At 41.1% G+C, this 20,676-nt stretch overlaps 1 protein-coding gene across 4 annotated transcripts in view; it reads right to left on the bottom strand.

The window, feature by feature from the left end:
- The window catches only part of ZMAT3 (zinc finger matrin-type 3), a 36,346-nt gene extending 17,088 nt beyond the window's left edge, over positions 1-19,258 (bottom strand). For 2 of the 4 annotated variants that reach the window (XM_049867397.1, XM_049867400.1), the window contains exons 1-2: positions 19,054-19,258; positions 15,268-15,594 (exon numbers count right to left, since the gene is read on the bottom strand). In XM_049867397.1, coding sequence (XP_049723354.1) covers positions 15,268-15,537 — 270 coding nt within the window. In that variant the 5' untranslated portion in view covers positions 15,538-15,594; positions 19,054-19,258. The other 2 variants (XM_049867398.1, XM_049867399.1) reach the window with 2 other exon arrangements.
- Between the last annotated feature and the right edge of the window lie 1,418 nt (positions 19,259-20,676).

Below are 20,676 nucleotides of genomic sequence, written 5' to 3'. Positions count from 1 at the left end.
ACTGGTCTCTACTAGTCTGGAGCAAAAAAGAGTGAAGAAAACCAAAGACTGGAAGAAGAAACTAGTCCACAGGGCTAACAGCTCACACAAACCAGGGCCTCTTCTAGCCCTAAAACTGGAAGAACTAGATGGTGCCCGGCTACCACTACTGACAGCTCTGACCAGGGACACGATAGAAGGCCGCAGATAGAATGAGAAACTCCTGCGACTATCATCCTAAGACATGCTTTGGACTTGGAACAGAAGCCACTCCCAGAGGTCACCTTTAAACCAATTAATACACTGGCTTATAAAACAAACAATATCAACTGTGAGGAATGTGCTCCTTTAAACATTCAACTATATGAGACCAAATAGTCCACATTTACCCAAAAGCAAAGACGCGAAGGCAAGGAGGGACAGGGAAGCTAGATCAATGGAAACAGAACAAGCAGAATGGAAATAATGAGAATGCTGCCACACTCTGAAAATTGTAATCAATGTCATGGTGCAATTTATATAAAAATTGTTAAATGGAAACCTAATTTGCTATGTAAACTTTCACCTAAAACACAATAAAATATTTTTTTCCAAAGAGTGTTAAAAGAGAAATTACTTACACTAGATCTTAAAGGAAAAGAGTCTACTCTTTAGTTCTAACGAAATGATTAAATTTATCTGAGAGAGATAAGAGAACAAAGCCAAATGAAATTAATTTGCTACATATTTATGGAAAAGTATCACATTTTCCAGTGATCTATGTCTTTCTTAGACTTGTTGCCATTCATATGCCACTGCCTAAATACTATGAATTCCATGACACTTTGATTTAATCTCTAAGTCAATAATGAAATGGATAATCCAATTATATGTATAAAATAACTCCTGCAGAGTATCCTTTTTAAATGCAAAGGACTTTCATGTGCATTAGCTCATCTGCTGCTCAGAGAAATTCTGTAAGAGACTAAGTAGTAGAGCCAAACCCTAAGCCAAACCTTCCAAGTCCAAAACACAACCCTTTTCACAACAGCATGAAGGGCTTCAGGATGCACTGTAAACATCTATGAAAATGGATTTGCTATTCTCATGTTATTATTCACTTATTACGTTACGATTGTGTTCCTCAGACTGATATATCAAATGGTGGAAAGGATCAGTGGTCCAAAAACATTGTAAATGAGGGTAAAACAGCATATTATTTTTTAAAGTGTGTTTCACTGAATTGTACATGTAGAAATTATTGAGATGGCATATGTTTTGTTACATATATTTTCACCACAACGAATTAAAAAATAGACATATAAAGTGCATGGTAACATTCAACCTGTAGACAAATATTTATTCACCATACTATACATGGTTGTTGTTAGTTGCCATCGTGTCAGTTCTGACTCATGGCAACACCACATGTGCAGAGTAGAACTGTTCCATAGGATTTCCAAGGCTGTGACCTTCCAGAAGCTGACTGCCAGGCCAGTCTCCCGTGGCCCCTCTGGGTGGGTAGTGGTCAAATGCTTAACGGTTTGTGCCACCCAGGGACTTACTACATGCTAAACCCAAGAAATAAACCAAGGACTGGCACACAGCCTAAAGGAGGAGACAGATCTGTAAGCAGCCATTTAATGAGCTGCCGACCCTAATGTCCTAAAGATGCTCCTCCCATGGTCACAGTGACCTCCACAGAGTCAAATCCAGTGGACACATCTGTACCTTCATCTTACTCAAACTCTAAGCAACATATCATGGTTGACACTCCCCTTTTCTTGAAACACTCCTGCTGTTACTTTCTCTGACTTAGTCTCACCTCCCTACCTTCCTCCTCCACCAGACCTCTGAACTCCACAGTGGCCAAATCTCCACTTCAGTCCTCTTCTCTCTCCTTCTTCAATTAAATTTAGATTATCTCACCCAGTTCTGTGGGCTTCAAATGCAATATTTGGTGACCCCCCCCAAAATTATATATCTCCACTTCAAGCTTTAGAACCACATACCCAACTGTCTTCTTGACATCCACACTTAGAAGTCTAAGAGGCATCTCCAACTTAACATGGTCAAAACATAACTTGTGATTCCCCCCTAAAAACTTTCTCATCACCACCACCTGCACTGGCCATCCATGTCAGTAAAGAGTACCACCATGACCAAGTTAATGAAAAAAACCAAGGCATCCTTCATGATTCTACCCATCTCTAAACCCAACATATCCAATCCATCAGCAAGTCTTGTCAGCCTACCTCAAGCTCATTTCACTTCTTTCCACAGACATTACAGATACCGTAGTAATTAAAGCTACCATCGTTTCTCACTTGCAGTAGTCACCAACTCCTAACTGGTCCCTGCTCTCACTCTTGAGTCCTTCTATAATTCTTCTCATAGTAGCCAGAGCAAGAATTCTAAACATAAATAATATCATGTTACATCCACACTTAAAATCTTCCAGTGACTTCTTATTAAACTTAAACTCAAATCTCCCCATGACTTATAAGGTCCAATATGATCTAGCCCAGTCTACCTCTTAGAAGTTATTTCATACAACGACCCTTCCCTCTGCTGATTGCAGTCCAGCTTTACTGCCCCTTTTCTGTTCCTTAAACATGCCAAATTCATTCCAGCTTCGGGGCTTTTATACTTGTTCCTTCTGCAAAGTATGTTCATCTGTCATATTTCAGCAGAGTTGGCTCCTTGTTATCTTTCAGGTCTCAAGTAACATTGTTATGGATTGAATTATATCCACCAAACACACATGTTGTAAATCCTAACCTATGCCTGTGGTTATAATCCCATGTGGGGACGAGTGGTCTTTGTTATGTTAATGAGGCAGGATAGTATAGGGTATATCTTCAATCTCTTGAAATATAAAAGAGCTTATACAAGGGGGCAAAGGAGAGATGGGGTAAGACAGATGCCAAGACACATGAAGATCTTCAAGGAACCAGGAAGCAGAAGCTGAAGAGACAGAGACCTTTCTTCAGAGCAAACAGAGAGAGAAAGCCTTCCCCTACACCCAGAGCTCTGAATTCAGACTTCCAGCCTCCTAAATTGTCAGAAAATAAATTTCTGTTTCTTAAAGCCACTCACATGTGGTATTTCTATTACAGCAGCACAGGTAACTAAGACAAATATCTAACTCCATCTAAATATCACACCCCAAATCCCTGCTCCCATCCATCACACTACCACATGGTCTAGCTTTACTTTTTCCTAGTACCACTTGTCACTATCTAAAATATTGTTTGTTTGCTTGTCCTTCCTCTCTTCTGAAATGCAGACTCCTTAAAAATAAGGACCTTCAATTGGCAAAATAAATTCTATTATGAAAACATTTTGCACCCCACTTCGAAGTGTGGCGTCTGGGGTCTTAATGCTAAAAAGCAGCCATCTAAGATGCATCAATTGGTCTCAACCCACCTGGATCAAAGCAGAATGAAGAACACCAAGGTCACACGATTACCATGAGCCCAAGAGACAGAAAGGGCCACAGGAACCAGAGACTTACATCATCCTGAGACCAGAAGAGCTAGATGGTGCCCAGCCACAACTGATGACTGCCCTGACAGCGACAGCGAGCACAACAGAGAACCCCTGAGGGAGCAGGAGAACAGTGGGCTGCAGACCCCAAATTCTCATGAAAAGACCATACTTAATGGTCTGACTGAGACTAGAAGAATCCTGGCGGTCATGGTCCCCAAACCTTCTGTTGGCCCAGGACAGAAACCATTCCTGAAGACAACTCATCAGACATGGAAGGGACTGGACAATGGGCTGGAGAGAGATGCTGATGATGAGTGAGCTGCTTGTATCAGGTGGACACTTGAGACTGTATTGGCATCTCCTGTCTGGAGGGGAGATGGGAGGGTAGAGAGGGTTAGAAACTGGCAAAACAGTCACGAAAGGAGAGACTGGAAGGAGGGAGCGGGCTGACTCATTAGGGGGAGAGTAAATGGGAGTATGGAGTAAGGTGTATATAAGCTTATACGTGACAGACTGACTTGATTTGTAAACTTTCACTTAAAGCACAATAAAAATTATTAAAAAAAATAAAATAAAGACCTTGTCTGTCTTGTTTACTGTTCTATCCCCGATGCTCAGAACAATTTCTAGTGTATAGCAAGCAATTGATAAATATATGTTGGATAAATTAATCAAGCATTATAATGGAGGCTGTGTCATCTGTATATCACAGGTTAATGAGTTTTCCTCCAATCCTAATGCCTGTTCTTCCTCATACAGTTCAGCTTCTTGGACGATTACTCAGCATACAGATTGAGTAAGTATGGTGAAAGGATACAACCCTGATGCAAACCTTTCCTGATTTTAAACCACGCTATATCCCCTTGTTCTGTTCGAAGGACTGCCTCTTGGTCTATATACAAGTTTCTCATGAGCACAACCAAGTCTTCTGGAATTTCCAGTCTTCATAATGTTATCCATAATTTGTTATGATCCACACTGTCAAATGTCTTTGCATGGTCAATAAAATACAAATAAACATCTTTCTGGTATTTTCTGCTTTCGGCCAAGAAATGCAGATGACACAGCCCTGCTTGCTGAAAGTAAAGAGGATTTGAAGTACTTACTGATGAAGATCAAAGACTACAGTCTTCAGTATGGATTATACCTTAGCATAAAGAAACCAAAAATCCTCACAACTGGACCAATAAGTAACATCATGATAAATGGAAAAAAGATTCAAGTTGTCAAGGATTTCATTTTACCTGGATCCACAATCAACACCCATGGAAGCAGCAGTCAAGAAATGAAACAATGTATTACATTGGGCAAATATGCTGCAAAAGAACTCTTTAAAGTGTTAAAAAGCAAAGATGTCACTTTGATGACTAAGATGCACCTGAACCAAGCGATGGTATTTTCAATCACCTCATAGGCATGTAAAAGCTGGACGATGAATAAGGAAGACGGAAGAACTGATACCTTTGAATTATGGTGTTGGTGAAGAATACTGACTATACCATGGACTGCCAGTAAGAACAAACAAATTTGTCTTGGAAGAAGTACAACCAGAATGCTACCTGGAAGCGAGGACGGTGAGACTTTGTCTCACGTACTTTGGACATGTTACGTCAGCAAAAGGGCTGATAGGGAGTATTTTCATACGTACAACTGTAAAGTTAAGACTAAATCAAAGGTAGAAATGAAGGTGAATGATTAATATTCAAATGTTATACATTTTAACATAGGGAAAATAATGCAACCAAAATATGGGAAGGAAAAGAAAAAGAGGAAAGTAACATAAGCTCATTGATTCTGCAAGAGGCAAGAGCTGCGAAACCATCAAAAACTGACAAACCATATAATAAAATATTAAACAACAAGAGAGGGGAGTAAAGTCATTTAAAAGATATAAAGCACAGGGGAATGAGAATGAACTACAAGGGATGGTGGGATATGACACTTCCCTGTGTATATCTTTTTCTACAGTTCCATTAGAAATATATTCACATTTTGCAGACTTTGAAAAAAAATCAAAACCAACACGGATGGGGAAGACCCAAAATGAAATATCAACAGGCACAAACACACGCAGAAAAAACTAACTGTAAGAAGGAATCAATAATATAACCATGCTGCGGGGGCGGGGAGGGGAATTAAACTCTAAGTCAATTTTGGAAAACAGTATTTTGACTATACATTGTAAGGTTAAAGACAAAAAGAACAGTACACGAATATCATTCTCTAATTAGTAGATTTGTTTTTCATAGGTATGTTGTTCTTGTATGCCATTTAGTTGATTTTGACTCATAGCAGCCCTATAGGACAGAGTAGAACTCTTCCATAGGGTTTCCTAAGCTGTAATCTTTATGGAACAGACGATGAGGTCTTTCTCCTGCAGAGTGGCTAATAGGTTCGAACTGCCGACTTTTTGGTTAGCAGCCAAGTGCTTAACTGTTGCACTACCAGGGCTCCTTTCCACAAGCATAAGGATTATCAATTTGCCAACTACTTTATACATACTCTAGTATTATGTATGTGTGTGTGTGTGTGTGTGTGTGTGTGTGTGTATCTTGTGGATAATGAAAGCCTAGGTTTCTCACTATCAAATACAGAAGTTAAACATAAGGAAAGGCTAGGATGAACACTGTGGTGGAATACTGAAATTGGAGGTATCAGTATGAACTCAGTTGTCAATACAGGTACATACAGATATTGACGTGTGTACACATCACATATATTACTAGCTCTGCCACTGAGAGGGTCTAGAAGTAATGGCATCCTAGTACCAGAGAGGATGCATGCTACCCAGGTTTGGGTTTCTAAATACCATTCTCCAATAAAAGAAACCAAGTTCCTTAAACAGCTGACTGACATGGGGAAAAGTACAAGAGGAGCTGGAATAACTTGTATTGCCAGGAAGTAAAAAAAATTACACAAAAATTGATGAGGACATGTCAAAAGGAAACCAACACTAACTTGAAGGGACTCCCCACATACAAATCTGGGACAATTTAAACATCAAATAAATAATGACAGCAATAGTTTCTATTCTTAGAATAAAACAAGAATCTATAAACCCATAGTGGTATAAATAAGTAATTGAATAAATAAATGTCAGAGTGATATCAATAAATAAATGGGAGAAAGAGGAAAGCGCTCCTTAAAGTAAAATTCCAACTAATATAGAAAGGATGATTGAAACAGAAAAATCACCTTTTGCCAAGCATGACAGTAATAATCGTTGCAGCAAGAATCATGAATGGATGCTAAAATCACTGAGAGAAAGTATGATGGGAAATATAATAGTCACAGGGTCTCAAAGTATCTCCTCACATAATACTTACTGAACACAAAAGGAAACACAGTAACTTTATAAAGGTGACCCCTTGCAGGCACCACCTTAACTAAGTGATCAGTATTAAGGGCACCTGCAATGCAACATAGTCAGATTGTGTGCTCCCTGATACCGTGCACTGAGAAGGATACAACATCACTTCTATGGTAGTCTTATCAAAAAATCCTAACCTGAATTTAATCATGAGAACCCACCAAACAAGCCCAACTTTGGGACACTCTATAAAACAACTCTTCAAAAATTGCAAGATTATAAAAGGCAAAAAAAAAACTAAGGGCCTACCCAGGTGAAGGGAGCCATGACAACCACGTGCAACAGTTCATCCTGGATTGGATCCTGGAGCCAGAAAAAGGGCATTAATGGACGACCGGGGAAACGTAATCTGCATATTAAGGAATATTATTATATCAGTGTTACTTTTTTGATTTTGATCATTGTAGTTATGTAAAAATGTTAACATCTGGACAATCTGGGGGAAGGACATAAAGGAATTCTTTGTACTGTGGTTGGAACTGTTTTCTAAGTCTTAAAAACATTCAAACCAGAAAGTTTAAAAAAATGCAAAATAAAACAAAACTTTCCCAAAGCCACAAGTAAGTGACAGATTTGGGGACTCCATGCCACCATGCTTCACCACATGCTATGACCACTCAACACAACAGTATTGACGACTACCTCAGGTGTCAGGTACTATTCTAAATGCCTTACACATATTAACTTGCAGTCCCCTTCCCCTCTCTCTCCTCCTTCTCGTCATCATCATCTCCATCATCATCTTGAAGAGACACAGAGAAGTCAGGAAATGTTTCCAATATCACATAGCTGGTAAGTAGTAAAAGTCCCTCAGTGGTGCAAACAGTTAAGCACTTGGCTGCTAAATGAAAAGTTGGCCGTTTGAGTCCACTCAGAGGCACCTTGGAAGAAAGGTCTGGCAATCTACTTCCAAAAGACTAGCCATTAAAACCCAGTGGAGCACAGTTCTACTCTGACACACATGCAGTCACCATGAGTCAAAGCCACCTTGATGACAACTGGTTTGATTTGTTTTTTTGTAGTGAGTAGCAATGCTACAAGCAATCCTGGTGGCACAGTGGCTTAGTGCTCAGCTGCTTTCCAATCCACCAGTGGCTTCACAGGAGAAAGACGTGGCAGTCTGCTTCTGTAAAGATTACAGCCTTGGAAATTTTATGGGGCAGTTCTACTCTGTTTTACAGGATCACAAGGTCGAAAAGACAGGAATGGGGAAGTAAGACTACAGTTTGAATCCAAGTAGTCTGACTCTAAAGTCCATGATTTCATGTTCTTAACTAGTCCCCTAAGAAACCCTGGTGAAGCAATGGTTAAGCACTCAGCTACTAACTGAAAGGTCAGAGGTTCGATCCCACCAGCCATTCAAGGGAGAAAAGACCTGGAGATCTGATCCTGTAAAGATTACTGCCTAGGAAACCCTATGATGCCATTCTATCCTGTCATATATAGGGCCACTATGAGTCAGAATCAACTCAACGGCACACAATAACTAGTCCCCTGCAAGAAGGTTCTGTAAAAAGGAGACAATCAGAAATCAAGAGATCTTTAAAATTAAAAAGTGTCAAAATTTAAAAAAATCAATATAAGGTTAAAAGTCAAGAACATCTTTTAGAAAGTAAAATAAAGAAATAAAGGAATGATAAAAGAGAGGAGAGATGAGCAATATAAATAATCCAGCGGATCCAGGTTAGGGTTAATAGGATTTCCAGAAAGACAGCAAAGAAGACAGAGAGGAGAATATTATCAAAGAAACAATATCAAAGAAAATTCCCCAGGGCTCAAGAGGAACAGGAGTATGCAAAACGAAAAGGCTCTACTAGTGCTGACCGGGACAAATGAAAAAGACTCAGATCTAGACACATCCATCACTGTGAAATTTCAGACGCCAAGGATAAAAAGGAGAACTTAAAAGTCTCCAGGGGGAAAAAAAGACCAAAATTAAAACAGGTCACCCACAAAAGAATAAGAAACACAATAAGATGTATCTTCATCAACACTGGATGATAAAAAACCATGGAGTACAGCCACGAACATACTGAAGGGAAATAATTTTTGACCTAGAACTGAATGAGCTGCTATATCAAATGACAAGAGCTCAGAAAAAACTTATTTCCCATTACTCCCTTGTTTTATTTTAGAGAGATGTGTTATAATATACATTTATATTTATTCTTTCTTCCTTCAAGTAATGTGAAGATGTACTTCAACGAAACAAAATTAAAAAAAAAGAAAACACAGCATTTAGAAAATAGTGGCTCCATCCCAGAGCACCATGAAGAGAAATCCAAAACTGACAGCTCTACAGCAAACCCAGAGGCAACCAGGTGAAATGGGACAAGAAAGCAGAGGGATCTAGGATAAAAGGGGGATTCCATACAATAAACAGTGTGATTGAGAGCTTGAGGGAAAATGAGGATATAATAAAGATGCTGTATACAAGAAAAACAGGAAAAAAGAAGAAAAGCAATTAGAAACTCTTAACCCGTTACCACGGAGTCAATTCCAACTCATAGCGACCCTATAGAAACTCTAGGAAATATAAAAAGCCACAGGATGAGGTCATGATCCAAATACAAAACAACTAAATCCAATTTAGGAACAGGAAAACAGTGGGTTTCAAGATGAACGAATGAAAAGGATTGTAAACAATAAAGCTTAAGAAAACAGTAGATGGTTAAAACCACCACCCGTCTGTTAGTTCACCACATTGGGGTGGCTTGAGTAAAGCTATGTCACCAGTATTTCAAAGAACAATAGTGTCACCCATGGTGAATAGGTTCCAGGGGAGCTTCCAGCCTAAGACAGATTAGGGAGAAAGGCATGGTGACGTACTTGTGAAAATTAGCCAAAGAAAACCTTACAGATCACTACAGAACACTGTCTGACTCACTTGCTTTGGACACATGATCAGGAAGGTCAGTTGCTGGAGGAGGACATGACTTTTGGTGAAGTAGAGGGCCAGTGAGATGGACTGGCACAACAGCCACAAGGATGGACCCGAACATTCCGGTAATCGTGAGGGTGATGCAAGACCAGGCAATGTTTCGTTCTGTTGTACATATGGTTGTCATGAGTCAGAGGTGACTCAGTGGCAGCTACATAGTTCTATCTTTAAAAAAAAGTGTCAGAAACTCAAGGAAAAACAAAAGGCTACTTCAAATCTATGTTGCTGTGCACTGTCAAGTCAATTTTCAACTCATAGTGACCCCACGTGACAGAGCAGAACTGCCTTACAGGGTTTTCTAGGCCGTAATCTTTATGGGAGCAGATTGCCAGGTTTTTCTCCCCTGGAGTCACTGGGTGGGTTCGAACCACCAACCTTTTGGTTAGCAGCTGAGCACTCAACTGTTGCACCACCAGGGCTCCTGAGACAAACTAAACTGGGCATGATTCTGAGCAACTGATGGCATCCAAGAAAGATTTACCCATTAGAACATCTCTTTTGAGTAACACAGGACCATGACATTGAAAACAGAGAAGGAAATAGCTCAGCAGTGAATATTTCCCTAATCATAATAACGCAAAAGCTGAGTATCAATTTTCAACTATTGAAATCAATCTGCAAACAGAGCATAGAAAACTTAATTTGATTAGGGAATAGACAAAAATGTGATTGACCTTGACACTGCCAAAGTGAAAATATAGTCAACAAGTTGGAATGTTGAAAAAAGGAACAGGTGATTACTGTTTTTCACTCTAAGGGCTAGGCATTATTTTGAGCAAAAAAATTTTTTTAATTTTAAAGAAGTTGTTAAAAAGAGGTCAAATGCTACAAAGAGGTCAAGTAAGAAAGAGCTGGATCTGGCCTATACTATCACTGGTGACCTTGGAAAAGACCCTTTCAGTAAAACACTGGAATGGAAACCAGACTGTGGTGGGCTGGGGAGCGAGTAGGAAATGAAGACCTAAAGAGGACAGTTATACCCTGTAGAACTCTAAGGCCAGGGGAGATGGGGAGAAAGGTGGCTAACAAGATTAAAAGTAGAAGGAAGGTTGCTGCTGTTATTTTTATACGAAAGAGACTTGAGCATGTTTTCAATTTGTTCAGAGGGGCTGACAGGTGATGAAACCCAGGGTACAGGGAGAAGAACTAGTCTTGTACAGGAGAAAGGATAGCTATTCTTCTGAAATGAGAAGAGGCAGAGGTGGGCTTATTAGGGGAATCAAAAAGCTGGTGAGATCCAGCTGATGGCAAGAGCACAGAAAGCTTCTCCTAATGTGACCAAATCAAGAGCTGGAAGAGCTCCAGAATAGGTTGTTTCAAACAGCCGAACAAGAGATCCACAAGGACTCCTTCTTGAGTAAATGGGCTACGGTGACAGACCTGGGAGCAAGGCTGACAGCATTTTTATATTTGAGAATCATTTTATATTACCTCATCAAGTGGCTAAATTCTTTTTTCTTCATGAGAATCCTTTCAGATTATTTGGTATCTGAATCTAGAAGACTATCTCTGGAGAATTTTGTGCCAGGTTTGACTCAGGAGGACAAAGTTTTACCCATTTATATAAGATCCTACAGCAAGTGAGCAGCAAAAAGGGTAACAACAGTAAGACAGCCGTGTACCTTCTTATTCTGTATTTATGTTAACCTTCCATCCAAAAGTGGCTCTACCTCCAGGCATTAATGCTGATGAAACAGTGTTATGTTACTGTGTGCCAGGCTTGTCCTAAGTAACCTGCAGCCTACAGACAGATTTTAATAAAATGCAGGCCTCTTTTTCCTCCAAAGATTTGATTTTAAATTCAGTTACCACCAAAACCATGATTTTGAGACTGCAAAAACAGATAATTTCATTAAAAATAAAACAGCCAAGAGTGTTTTGGAGCAGATCAATCAGTTTAAAAAGTCACGGGGATAAAACTAAATCTATGGCGACCACAGATACAACACACATGGATCATTTCTAAGGCCGACCCGGCTTGGGAACACCAAGGATGTCAGCGAAAGGTGGTAGTGAGGTAAAGGGAAGTATTTATCCAGCAGCTTCCTAGTGTGTCCTGGATTACTGTAACACGATACATCAGACTTTAGTGTAAAGCTGCTCAAACTGGAGCAATGGTTGTTTACAACACCCTTAGCAACTTGAAACATTGAAATTTCAACAATGGTGTCAGCTGACTGAAAAGTTTTGAATAATGTAATCACAGTGATTTACCATTTGACACGAATGTATTTCTAGCTTATCAACAGGCTACCAGTGACCCCTTTTACCTCACACATACTGAAATAATGAATTTGGGGCCTTAGAATTACTTTGTATTAAAAACGACAGAAAAAGGTTTGTAGAGTTGAAATAACACTTACACTCATCATCTCATTTAATCCTCTACCGTTTTGTTTTATTACTCCTTGTGCTGGGGAGGCCTTGCTCATACTACAGTCTTATCTTTGACTGTAGCAGCCTTTCTTTTATCACTGCCTATTTTATTTATGTATCCTCTGTGTAGGCTTTGGAAACCCTGGTGGAGTAGTGGTTAAGTGCTACAGCTGCTAACCAAAGGGTCGGCAGTTCGAATCCTCCAGGCGCTCCTTGGAAACTGTCGGGTAGTTCTACTCTGTCCTATAGGGTTGCTGTGAGTCAGAATCAACTCGACAGCACTGGGTTTGGTTTTGGTTTTGGTGTAGGCTTTGGAAACCCTGGTGGTGTAGTAGTTAAAAGCTACAGCTGCTAACCAAAAGGTCAGCAGTTTGAAACCATCAGGCACTCCTTGGAAACCCTATGCAGCAGTTCTACTCTGTCCTATAGGGTCGCTATGAGTCGGAATCAACTCAACGGCAATGGGTTTGGTTTGCAGGCTTTGAGTTATCTTTCAGGTTAATTATCTTTATGCTTTCTTGCTTTGTTTTTTCACCCACCTCTATATCACTGTTCGTGCTATGATTGCTTGTTATTCTGATCTATGCTTTGATACACTCTCTCACTTTGACCATTCCCATCGTGTTGAAATCCTGATTTCACTGTTGAGATTAACCTTCCTCTATGATGCCTTAACAAAATTGCTCTGCAACTTTTACACACTAACTGCTCTGCCTTGGTTCTCTGTAAGAAACTTCTCCCTCTTCAACAATCACCATAACATCTGTCTCACTCAAATCTTAGCTTCTAGACTCTTAGAAACATACTTCACTATGCCCAAACTTTTCATTTGTCTCTTCTTCTTTCCCTTATTTTTACCCTGGTCTTTGGCTACTTAAATTACTAGAACTCCTGCTAATCAGAATAGAACAGGCTACCCTTCTCCTCCAACTTTACTGCTTAAAAATCCTGATTATTAAGGACTATTTTTTTTATACCTAAATTTACTTCCCATTTCTTATATTATTTAACATACTTATTCACTGTATCACTGAGGAAATTGCAATTAAGTAGAATTACTAATCTAAACTCATAAATTTAGAGCAAACACAAAAATGTATAATAAAAGGAAAAACCTAAATAAACTTGGATTCTGTTTCTTATCCAGTTTAGCCTTATCATCCGATGATCTTGTAGCAAACTGAATTCTCACCACGCAGAACCAGAAGCATCCATCACTATCTAAAGAGTAACAAAGTGATACTGGAAGAAAAAAAGCCACGAGGTATAAGTATAATCCATGCACACATACATTAAAATGACACATTGGCCAAGAGTATTCCCTCATAAAGGTAAGCAACTCTTCTTTAAAAGGTATATTATATACGTGTATGGCACACAAGCAGGTTTCCTCCCAAGTTTATGATTTTCTATGGGCTTTATACAGCTAAAACTCAAAAATTTGGAACCCAGGTTTGATTTTTCAAAGTAAATGTTAGGCTATCATCCTAACAGACTCCATCTGAATGGTAGACACACAAAAAAAAGACCCTATAGCAATCTGGAAACCCTGGTGGCATAGTGGTCAAGACCTACAGCTGCTAACCAAAAGCTCGGCAGTTTGAATCCACCAGGTGCTCCTTGGGAACCCTGTGGGGCAGTTCTACCCTGTCCTATGGGCTCACTATGAGTCAGAACCGACTCGACAGCCAATGGGTTTTTTTGCTTTGCAGCAACCCACTGTGGTTGGGGGAAGGGGTATGCGGAGAGAATGAGAATGGAAGTTGGGAAAAAGGGAAGAAGGTAAAATAAAACCAGAAGGGAGCCTTGATGAGCCAATGATGACGTGTGCCAAGATGAGAAAGATATAACTAACTCAACTCCCTGCACCTCAGGGCAAAACAAAACCAAACATAGGGGACTACAGGGCAGCAACATATTATGTTTTCCCCTAAAGCCCAGAGATATCAATTCGTCATCTAAAATACTTCCGATGCATAGCCACAAAGTAATACAATTATCAGCCTTTGGTATGGAGGAGGGGAAGACTTACACCCAAAGTAAATAAAAACTGTTTAAGTTGGACACAGTTATAGTGACACATTAGAAGAAATAACTTTCTAACAGCTTTCTACCACACTGCATGGGGTGTCTCAGCCCTGGAAATATTCACCAAAAAAAAAAACCAAACCTGTTGCCGTCAAGTCAATCCCGACTCATAATAACCCTATAGGACAGAGTAGAACTGCCCCATAGAGTATCCAAGAAGCGCCTGGTGGATTCGAACTGCTGACCTTTTGATTAGCAGCCATAGCACTAACCACTACACCACCAGGGTTTCTGGAAATATTCAAGCAGAAGCCAAATAGTCAAATCAATGATGGCCTGGAAGGTATCCCTTCATTAAGTAGGATTTGACCTTTATTCCCTCCCAGATTTCTTTTCTCCAAAAAGGAAAGTGCATATGTAATTTTTCTAGAAAAATTTCCATCTGTTCTTAGGTAGTCATCTGTTTAAAATTATCCTTTCCCACTGGCTGTTCTACATGGAGGTGAAAGCTTTAAATCTTAAAAATAAGTATCAGCTCACTCTAATGGGCTAAAAGGAATCAGAGTCCACTTATCATGAGTAAGGGAGAGGGTTCAATACTCCAATGCCATTTTATTCCCACTCTAAAAAGAAACTTGTGTTTTCTTTAGCAGTGATAGGATATATAGAGTTAGAGGTCAAAAAAGGGAAAGTGTAAAATCTATACACAGGGATTACCTTGAAGTGACACAAACTGTATAGCTGGATGGTAATGTATACAAGACTAATTCTTCTCAATAATTTTGACATTGAATTGAGTTTGGTACATCATGTTTCAAATACTTATTCTTGGGACCACAGGTTCAAACACCAGCACAGATGATTCTCATTTGTCTGCAGACAACAGTAAACTACCAAATGCCATACAGTTAAGTGTAGGAGATTTGAGACCCCATTCCATAAAAAGTGATGGCTTCTTTTAGAGTAGGAACATTATGCTTTAAGTCAAGTATACTTGGTTATTCCAGGCACAATTGGTCCTACCTGGAGAGACAACTCCTAAATGGGCAATGCCTTTAAATGTTCTTTCCATGAAGTGCCTGATTTTCTTTTCTTCCCTTACCTGATAATGAGCCTGGGCTTGCTGTGCTGAGTTCAAGGTGACATTGCAGAGCTTGCAGTACAGGGGCTTACAGAGGTCCTCCAGGGCAGAGTCTTGATCCCCTCCCTTAGGTAACCCTTCTTCCCCTGCCAGAGGCAAGGAAGCCTCCTGCCCAAAAGGCTTCTGTGGCGGAAGCTGCAAGGTTCCTGTAGACCTGGTGGCCACTGACATAGGAGGAGAGGACGAGGGCCGCTTAGGTGGAGGAAGCCCGGCGTGTTGCAAGAGGATCATTGGGTAGAAAAGCGTTGGGCATAATCCAGTGGACGACGAGAAGTCTGGTCTTTAGATCTAAATCAACAGCAAAAGAATACTCACTTAAATATGTGACCTCATACTTAGCAGTACAAAAAGTAGATGACCACACCATCCGATCCCTTCTTTTCCTTTTCCAAACCCATCTTTAGGACTTTCTTCCCTTCTGCCTCAGCCGAAAGGCTTTCCCTGTTTCCTAGTCCACACTGACACAACTGCCCTTCCACTGAGAACGGCTTTATAAAAAAAACGCTTTATAGATTTAGTTTTATTTTGCTTGGCCCAGCTCCAACTGCTGCCCCTCTGGCCCATGAACATTAATAGCTTTGCATCCATGGCTAATTAAATCTAAAAGTCACATGGCTAAAATGGACATCAAAGGTCACCTAGTCCAGACCTCTTCCCGCAGGCACACTTTCGCTCAAACACTCTTAATGTCAACCATGCACAGACAAAAACAACATTGGCTAAGAACCTGAGCAAATGTCTCCTTTCCATCCCAACTAGATTTTCCATCCAAACTCTGTCAAAAAGAGTGAAATAAAGATTATCATCACTGAGAATCCTTAAAACACTTCTAGGGCTATCTAAAATATCACGAGACTCTAGGAATAACTAACCCAGAGTTAAAATATGACTGAAATAAATACAAATGTTCCTTCTGATCAAGCAATAATATTTAAATAGTTGAACCCATGATTCCTTACAGCAGAGACTGCAAACAGACAGCCTGCAGGCCACGTGCAGTCAAGGCATGCTATTTGGAATATACAGTGCTCAATATACAGTGTTCTGGTTTGCTTTCATTTTTCAAATTGAATTTGTTGTAAACATTAAAAATAGAGACAGTCCTGGCTTCTCTTGATAAAGGGACGACTGGCAACACTTAACCCATGTTCCTACATGGGGAGCAATTAGCTAGTGCTGAGAGGGACCAACCCTTGTAGCCAGGTCTGCCTTCTCCAGGTCATCGCAGTCCCTTACTCAGCCTGTTGCCTGCAGGCCCTGGATTTTAGGACTTCACGTCATTTAGCCTTAGACTGTATTTATGAGTACCCTGTAAAATAAAAATATTTTCTTTCCCTCTAGAGGCAAATTATCTGCACACACACACACACACACACACACAGAAATTATCAAGTAAATATCTAATGTGTTAATGGATCACACTACCGTGAGCACCAATATAACTTCAGTTCACCAGTCGTTAGGTTATTTCCTTTCCCCTTCTTATTAAATAACCAATAGCCCCTATTCTGTTTCCTTCACAAAAGATCTAATAAGTTCTACTTCCTCTCCAATCTTCATGCATGATCTCCGCTGCCTCCCACCCAGATGGCATCTTCGAACCCTGCTATCTCAAAATGAACCCCAGTACACACTTCCAGCTCCCAAGATTCTAATTAACCGAAACTGAAATCCTTATTTCAAAATCCACTATTCCCTCCACTCTCCCAACATTATTAAAAAAAAAAAAAAAAACTCTTTTCTTGGTCAATAGACTAGGGCTATTTTAAGCTGCAAAAATACCAAGCTGAAATTTTCCATCTGCAATGGAAATGTGCACATTTTACAGCAAGAACAGATTTACTAAAAGGAACCAGGTAAATCTGGAAAGGTTCTAAGTCTCTTTAACCACATTTGAGAAGTACAAGGTCCCGAGAAATTGCAATCAAGTAACAACTTTTATACTAAATTCAGGGTCTGGGGGTAGCAGAGGAAATCAGTGCAATGGGGAAATAATGTAGTTCAGTGCAAGACCCATCAATTACCGGTCACAGTATTTAATGATTTTATTATTTCATTGATCATAATATTTAGAAAAACAGTAACATCCTTTGATTCTTAAGCAGAAGTATGTTACTATGTCTCTGGGAACATAAAGCAATATAGACTTAGAACACCTAAAAAGTTAGGTTCTCTACAATCATAGTCCTCTCAGTTACTTCAACCAAACACATCCAGAAAGCAAAGACGTTTTAAAAGGGAAACCAAAGAGACAAAGACCACTTAAAAAAAAAAAAAAGTTAATTATATATACTAATTCATAATGTTAAAAGACCACACATGCCACTTACACTGGGTCTACTGATGACAAACTGCCCCAACATGCTGCTAGTTCAGAAAAGAGAAGGTAAACCGAGGTGCAAAACATCCAGATAAAAGATATCAGCAATATAAAGAGAAAATCAAAGGCTACCAATTGCCTAGACATGTCTGAACTTGTTTTTTGAAAGCTCACTGCCATTTGAGGAAATTCCAGGATGTGTCTCCCCCAGTGTGGCCCACAGGTTTCCATCAAAATAAAAGCCCTTTCAAGACACAGAGGTACAAAAGGCCTCCTTGCAGAAGTGAGAAGACCCACTGAATTATCATTTTATCTTTATAATTTTTAAAGACAAGCCAGATATTCAACATTGATTTTTTCTGGTATATTTATCAAAATCATAGTATCAATTCAAAAAAGATCTATACATGGCAACTACATCTGATCTCACTAACCTTGCATACAAAGAGCAGCATAAAATATCAATCTAAAATAAATAAAACCAAGCCTTCAAAAAACGCAGGAAGGGTAAAATAGAAACTCAAACCATATGCAACTGAAATTTGTTCAACTGCTGCGTAGATCAGAAGAGTCTAACTTGAAGGTTGATGTCAATAAATATCCCTCCTATCTTAAAAACCATTTCATTGGAGGCTTGAAGCAGCATAAATGAAAGATTTATGATGGTTAATGTTCCGGTTTGGAAGAGATTGAGGGGGAAACCAGAGCTTCACTTAAAGAAAATTAAGTATCATACTTAGTTTTCATGATTGGAATGGGGCCTACTTTCACATACTGTACTAAAGACAATTACTTTCCTATTTGAAGGAGAGAGAACAGAATAAAGAGGCCGGTTTACTGGCCCCTCAGTCTGTAATGGGGAATTCTGGAAACAAGAGAAAGACTGTGAGCATTACTCAGAGGTCATCAGAACGCAGGGAGAAGAAATGGGGGGGGGGGTAAGAATCGACTGAGACAAGGTTTCTCCTATGAGGAAGAATCCGAAAGAACGCAGGAACCTGGGAGAGAAGAGGCCTTGATGAATTGGCGAACGTGTGCCAATCTCAGCCCTGCTGGTTGCCAATCCTACGGAACGGTTTACATATCTCAATCAGTGCGACACACACTTCGCCATCGCCCACATATACTTTACATGCCTAAGGTGTGCATGCACACACACACCCCACACACACACACGCAAGCACACACCTCAATCCCGTAAGGATGCCATCACGGAAGATGGAATCCCCGACTCCCGCGGGGCGGAGGCAGTGCGCCGGCCAAGGCAGTTGCGCGCAGACCCGGTCCCAAAGGTACACGTGAAATGCTTAAAAGGAACGCATCCATCCAAGCCGCGCAGCCCCGTCACGTGGGGGCAGGTGGACCCGCAGCATCCGACGGAGCCGCGGTCCTGGCCGTTCCCGGGCTTGTCACCCAGCCGCACTCACCGGAACCCCGGCACGCGCCCTGAGTCTCGGCCCCGCGGCCCCGGGAGGCCGCCGCCCGCTCCGCACCCGCTCGGCCGGCTCCGCGCCGCCTCTCCTCGGCGCAACTTTCGCGGCTGCTCTGCGCCGAGCCGCCCCACAGCCGAAGGCTGACTGTCAAAAGTCAGCCCCACCGGACACAGGAGGAAACAGCTGCAGGAAGTGACTGCAGAGCCGGGAGGCGGCGGAGGAGGAGACAGGGCGCCTGGCGGGCGTCACCAGTGCGCATGTGCCGGCGGAGCAGGCCCGGCGGCGGCCGCGGCCCCCGCGTCCCTGGCTGGCGGGGAGCCGGCAGGTGTCGCGAGTGCCAGCGCAGGGGCGCCGGGCCGGGCTGGGGAACAAAGGCCCGAGCCAAATGCCGGATGCACCGCCGCCAGTCCCGGCAGACAGCGCCTAAGGCATCATGTACGCCGGCAAGTTGGTCCACAGCAGAAGCTTGCCTAGGGCTCGTGCAACTTTCCCCTCCTGCCTTTGAGATCCAAACCTTTTTCATCCCAACCCGTTCCTCAGCTATGGTGGCGGAGTGGAACTGCCGAAATAGCCAGGAGCCTTTAAACTGTGCGACAGATCCTTCAAACTACGCCTTTTTCCATGCCCGGACCAGGTTGGAGGAAGAAGAGCGAGGTTGCCTGTTCACTGGTCTCCCATCCCACAAGATCCCCTACATAAGCCCGTGTCATCTCCTCTGCGCTGAAGTAGGAGGAGATAGAGAGGACTTTTTCCTGACCCCCAGAGCCTCACCTGCAAAATGGGAAGGACCAGGAAGAGACCCAGCTAAAGCTAGGATGTCACGTCCTCTCGTAGTAAACCTGAATATCTTTAGGATTGACATAGAGAGATGAGCTGGGGAAATTCCAGCCTCAAAGTTCTATTAGTTTGTAAATTCATCTTATGAAAATTTGCGGGTTTTTTTTTTTTTAATCATTAATTAAAATGCCAAGAGATCTAAGGATAGCAGAAGGTACTTTAGTAGTAGGCCAGCTACTGGGAGAGATCAAGGCTGTTTCTTGGGCTGATGAATACCCCGTGTCATACCGTCACCAATAAACCATACTTACTGTTTTTCCAATAATGACTTCACAAATACAGTGATCACTGAGCAACACCTGCACGTACAACTAGTATAGACAGGCCATTTGAGCAGAGTAACCCAGAATGCTCCTTAGAAGCAAGAACAGCAAGACTTCAGCTTGCTTACTTTGGATAAGTCATCAGGAAGGGTCGGTCAGTCATTAGAAAAGGACATGAGGTTTGGTAAAGCAGAAAGTCGGTAAAAAAGAGGGAAACTCTCCATAAGATGAATTTATATGATAACTGCAAAAATGAACTGAAACATACCAAGGATCATGAAGATGGCGCAGGACAGGACAACATTGTGTTCTGTCATCGTAAGGTCACCATGAGTTGGAGCCAACTCCTTGATAAGTAACAACACATCAACTAGCCCATCATGCCTAGGTAGAAAACACAGAATTTTTCTGAATTGTTTTCCCAGCTGTTTACGTACACATGTTTAATGTGTCAAAATTTTAAATGGCCACGAATTTTTTAAAAATAATGCTGCCGAAATCCCCTTTCCACTTCTTT

The sequence above is a fragment of the Elephas maximus genome, chromosome 23, assembly GCF_024166365.1.
Source record: "Elephas maximus indicus isolate mEleMax1 chromosome 23, mEleMax1 primary haplotype, whole genome shotgun sequence".
Lineage (NCBI taxonomy): Eukaryota > Metazoa > Chordata > Mammalia > Proboscidea > Elephantidae > Elephas > Elephas maximus.
Note: the sequence above shows the minus strand (reverse complement) of the source record. Positions and strands in the feature narration are given on the sequence as shown.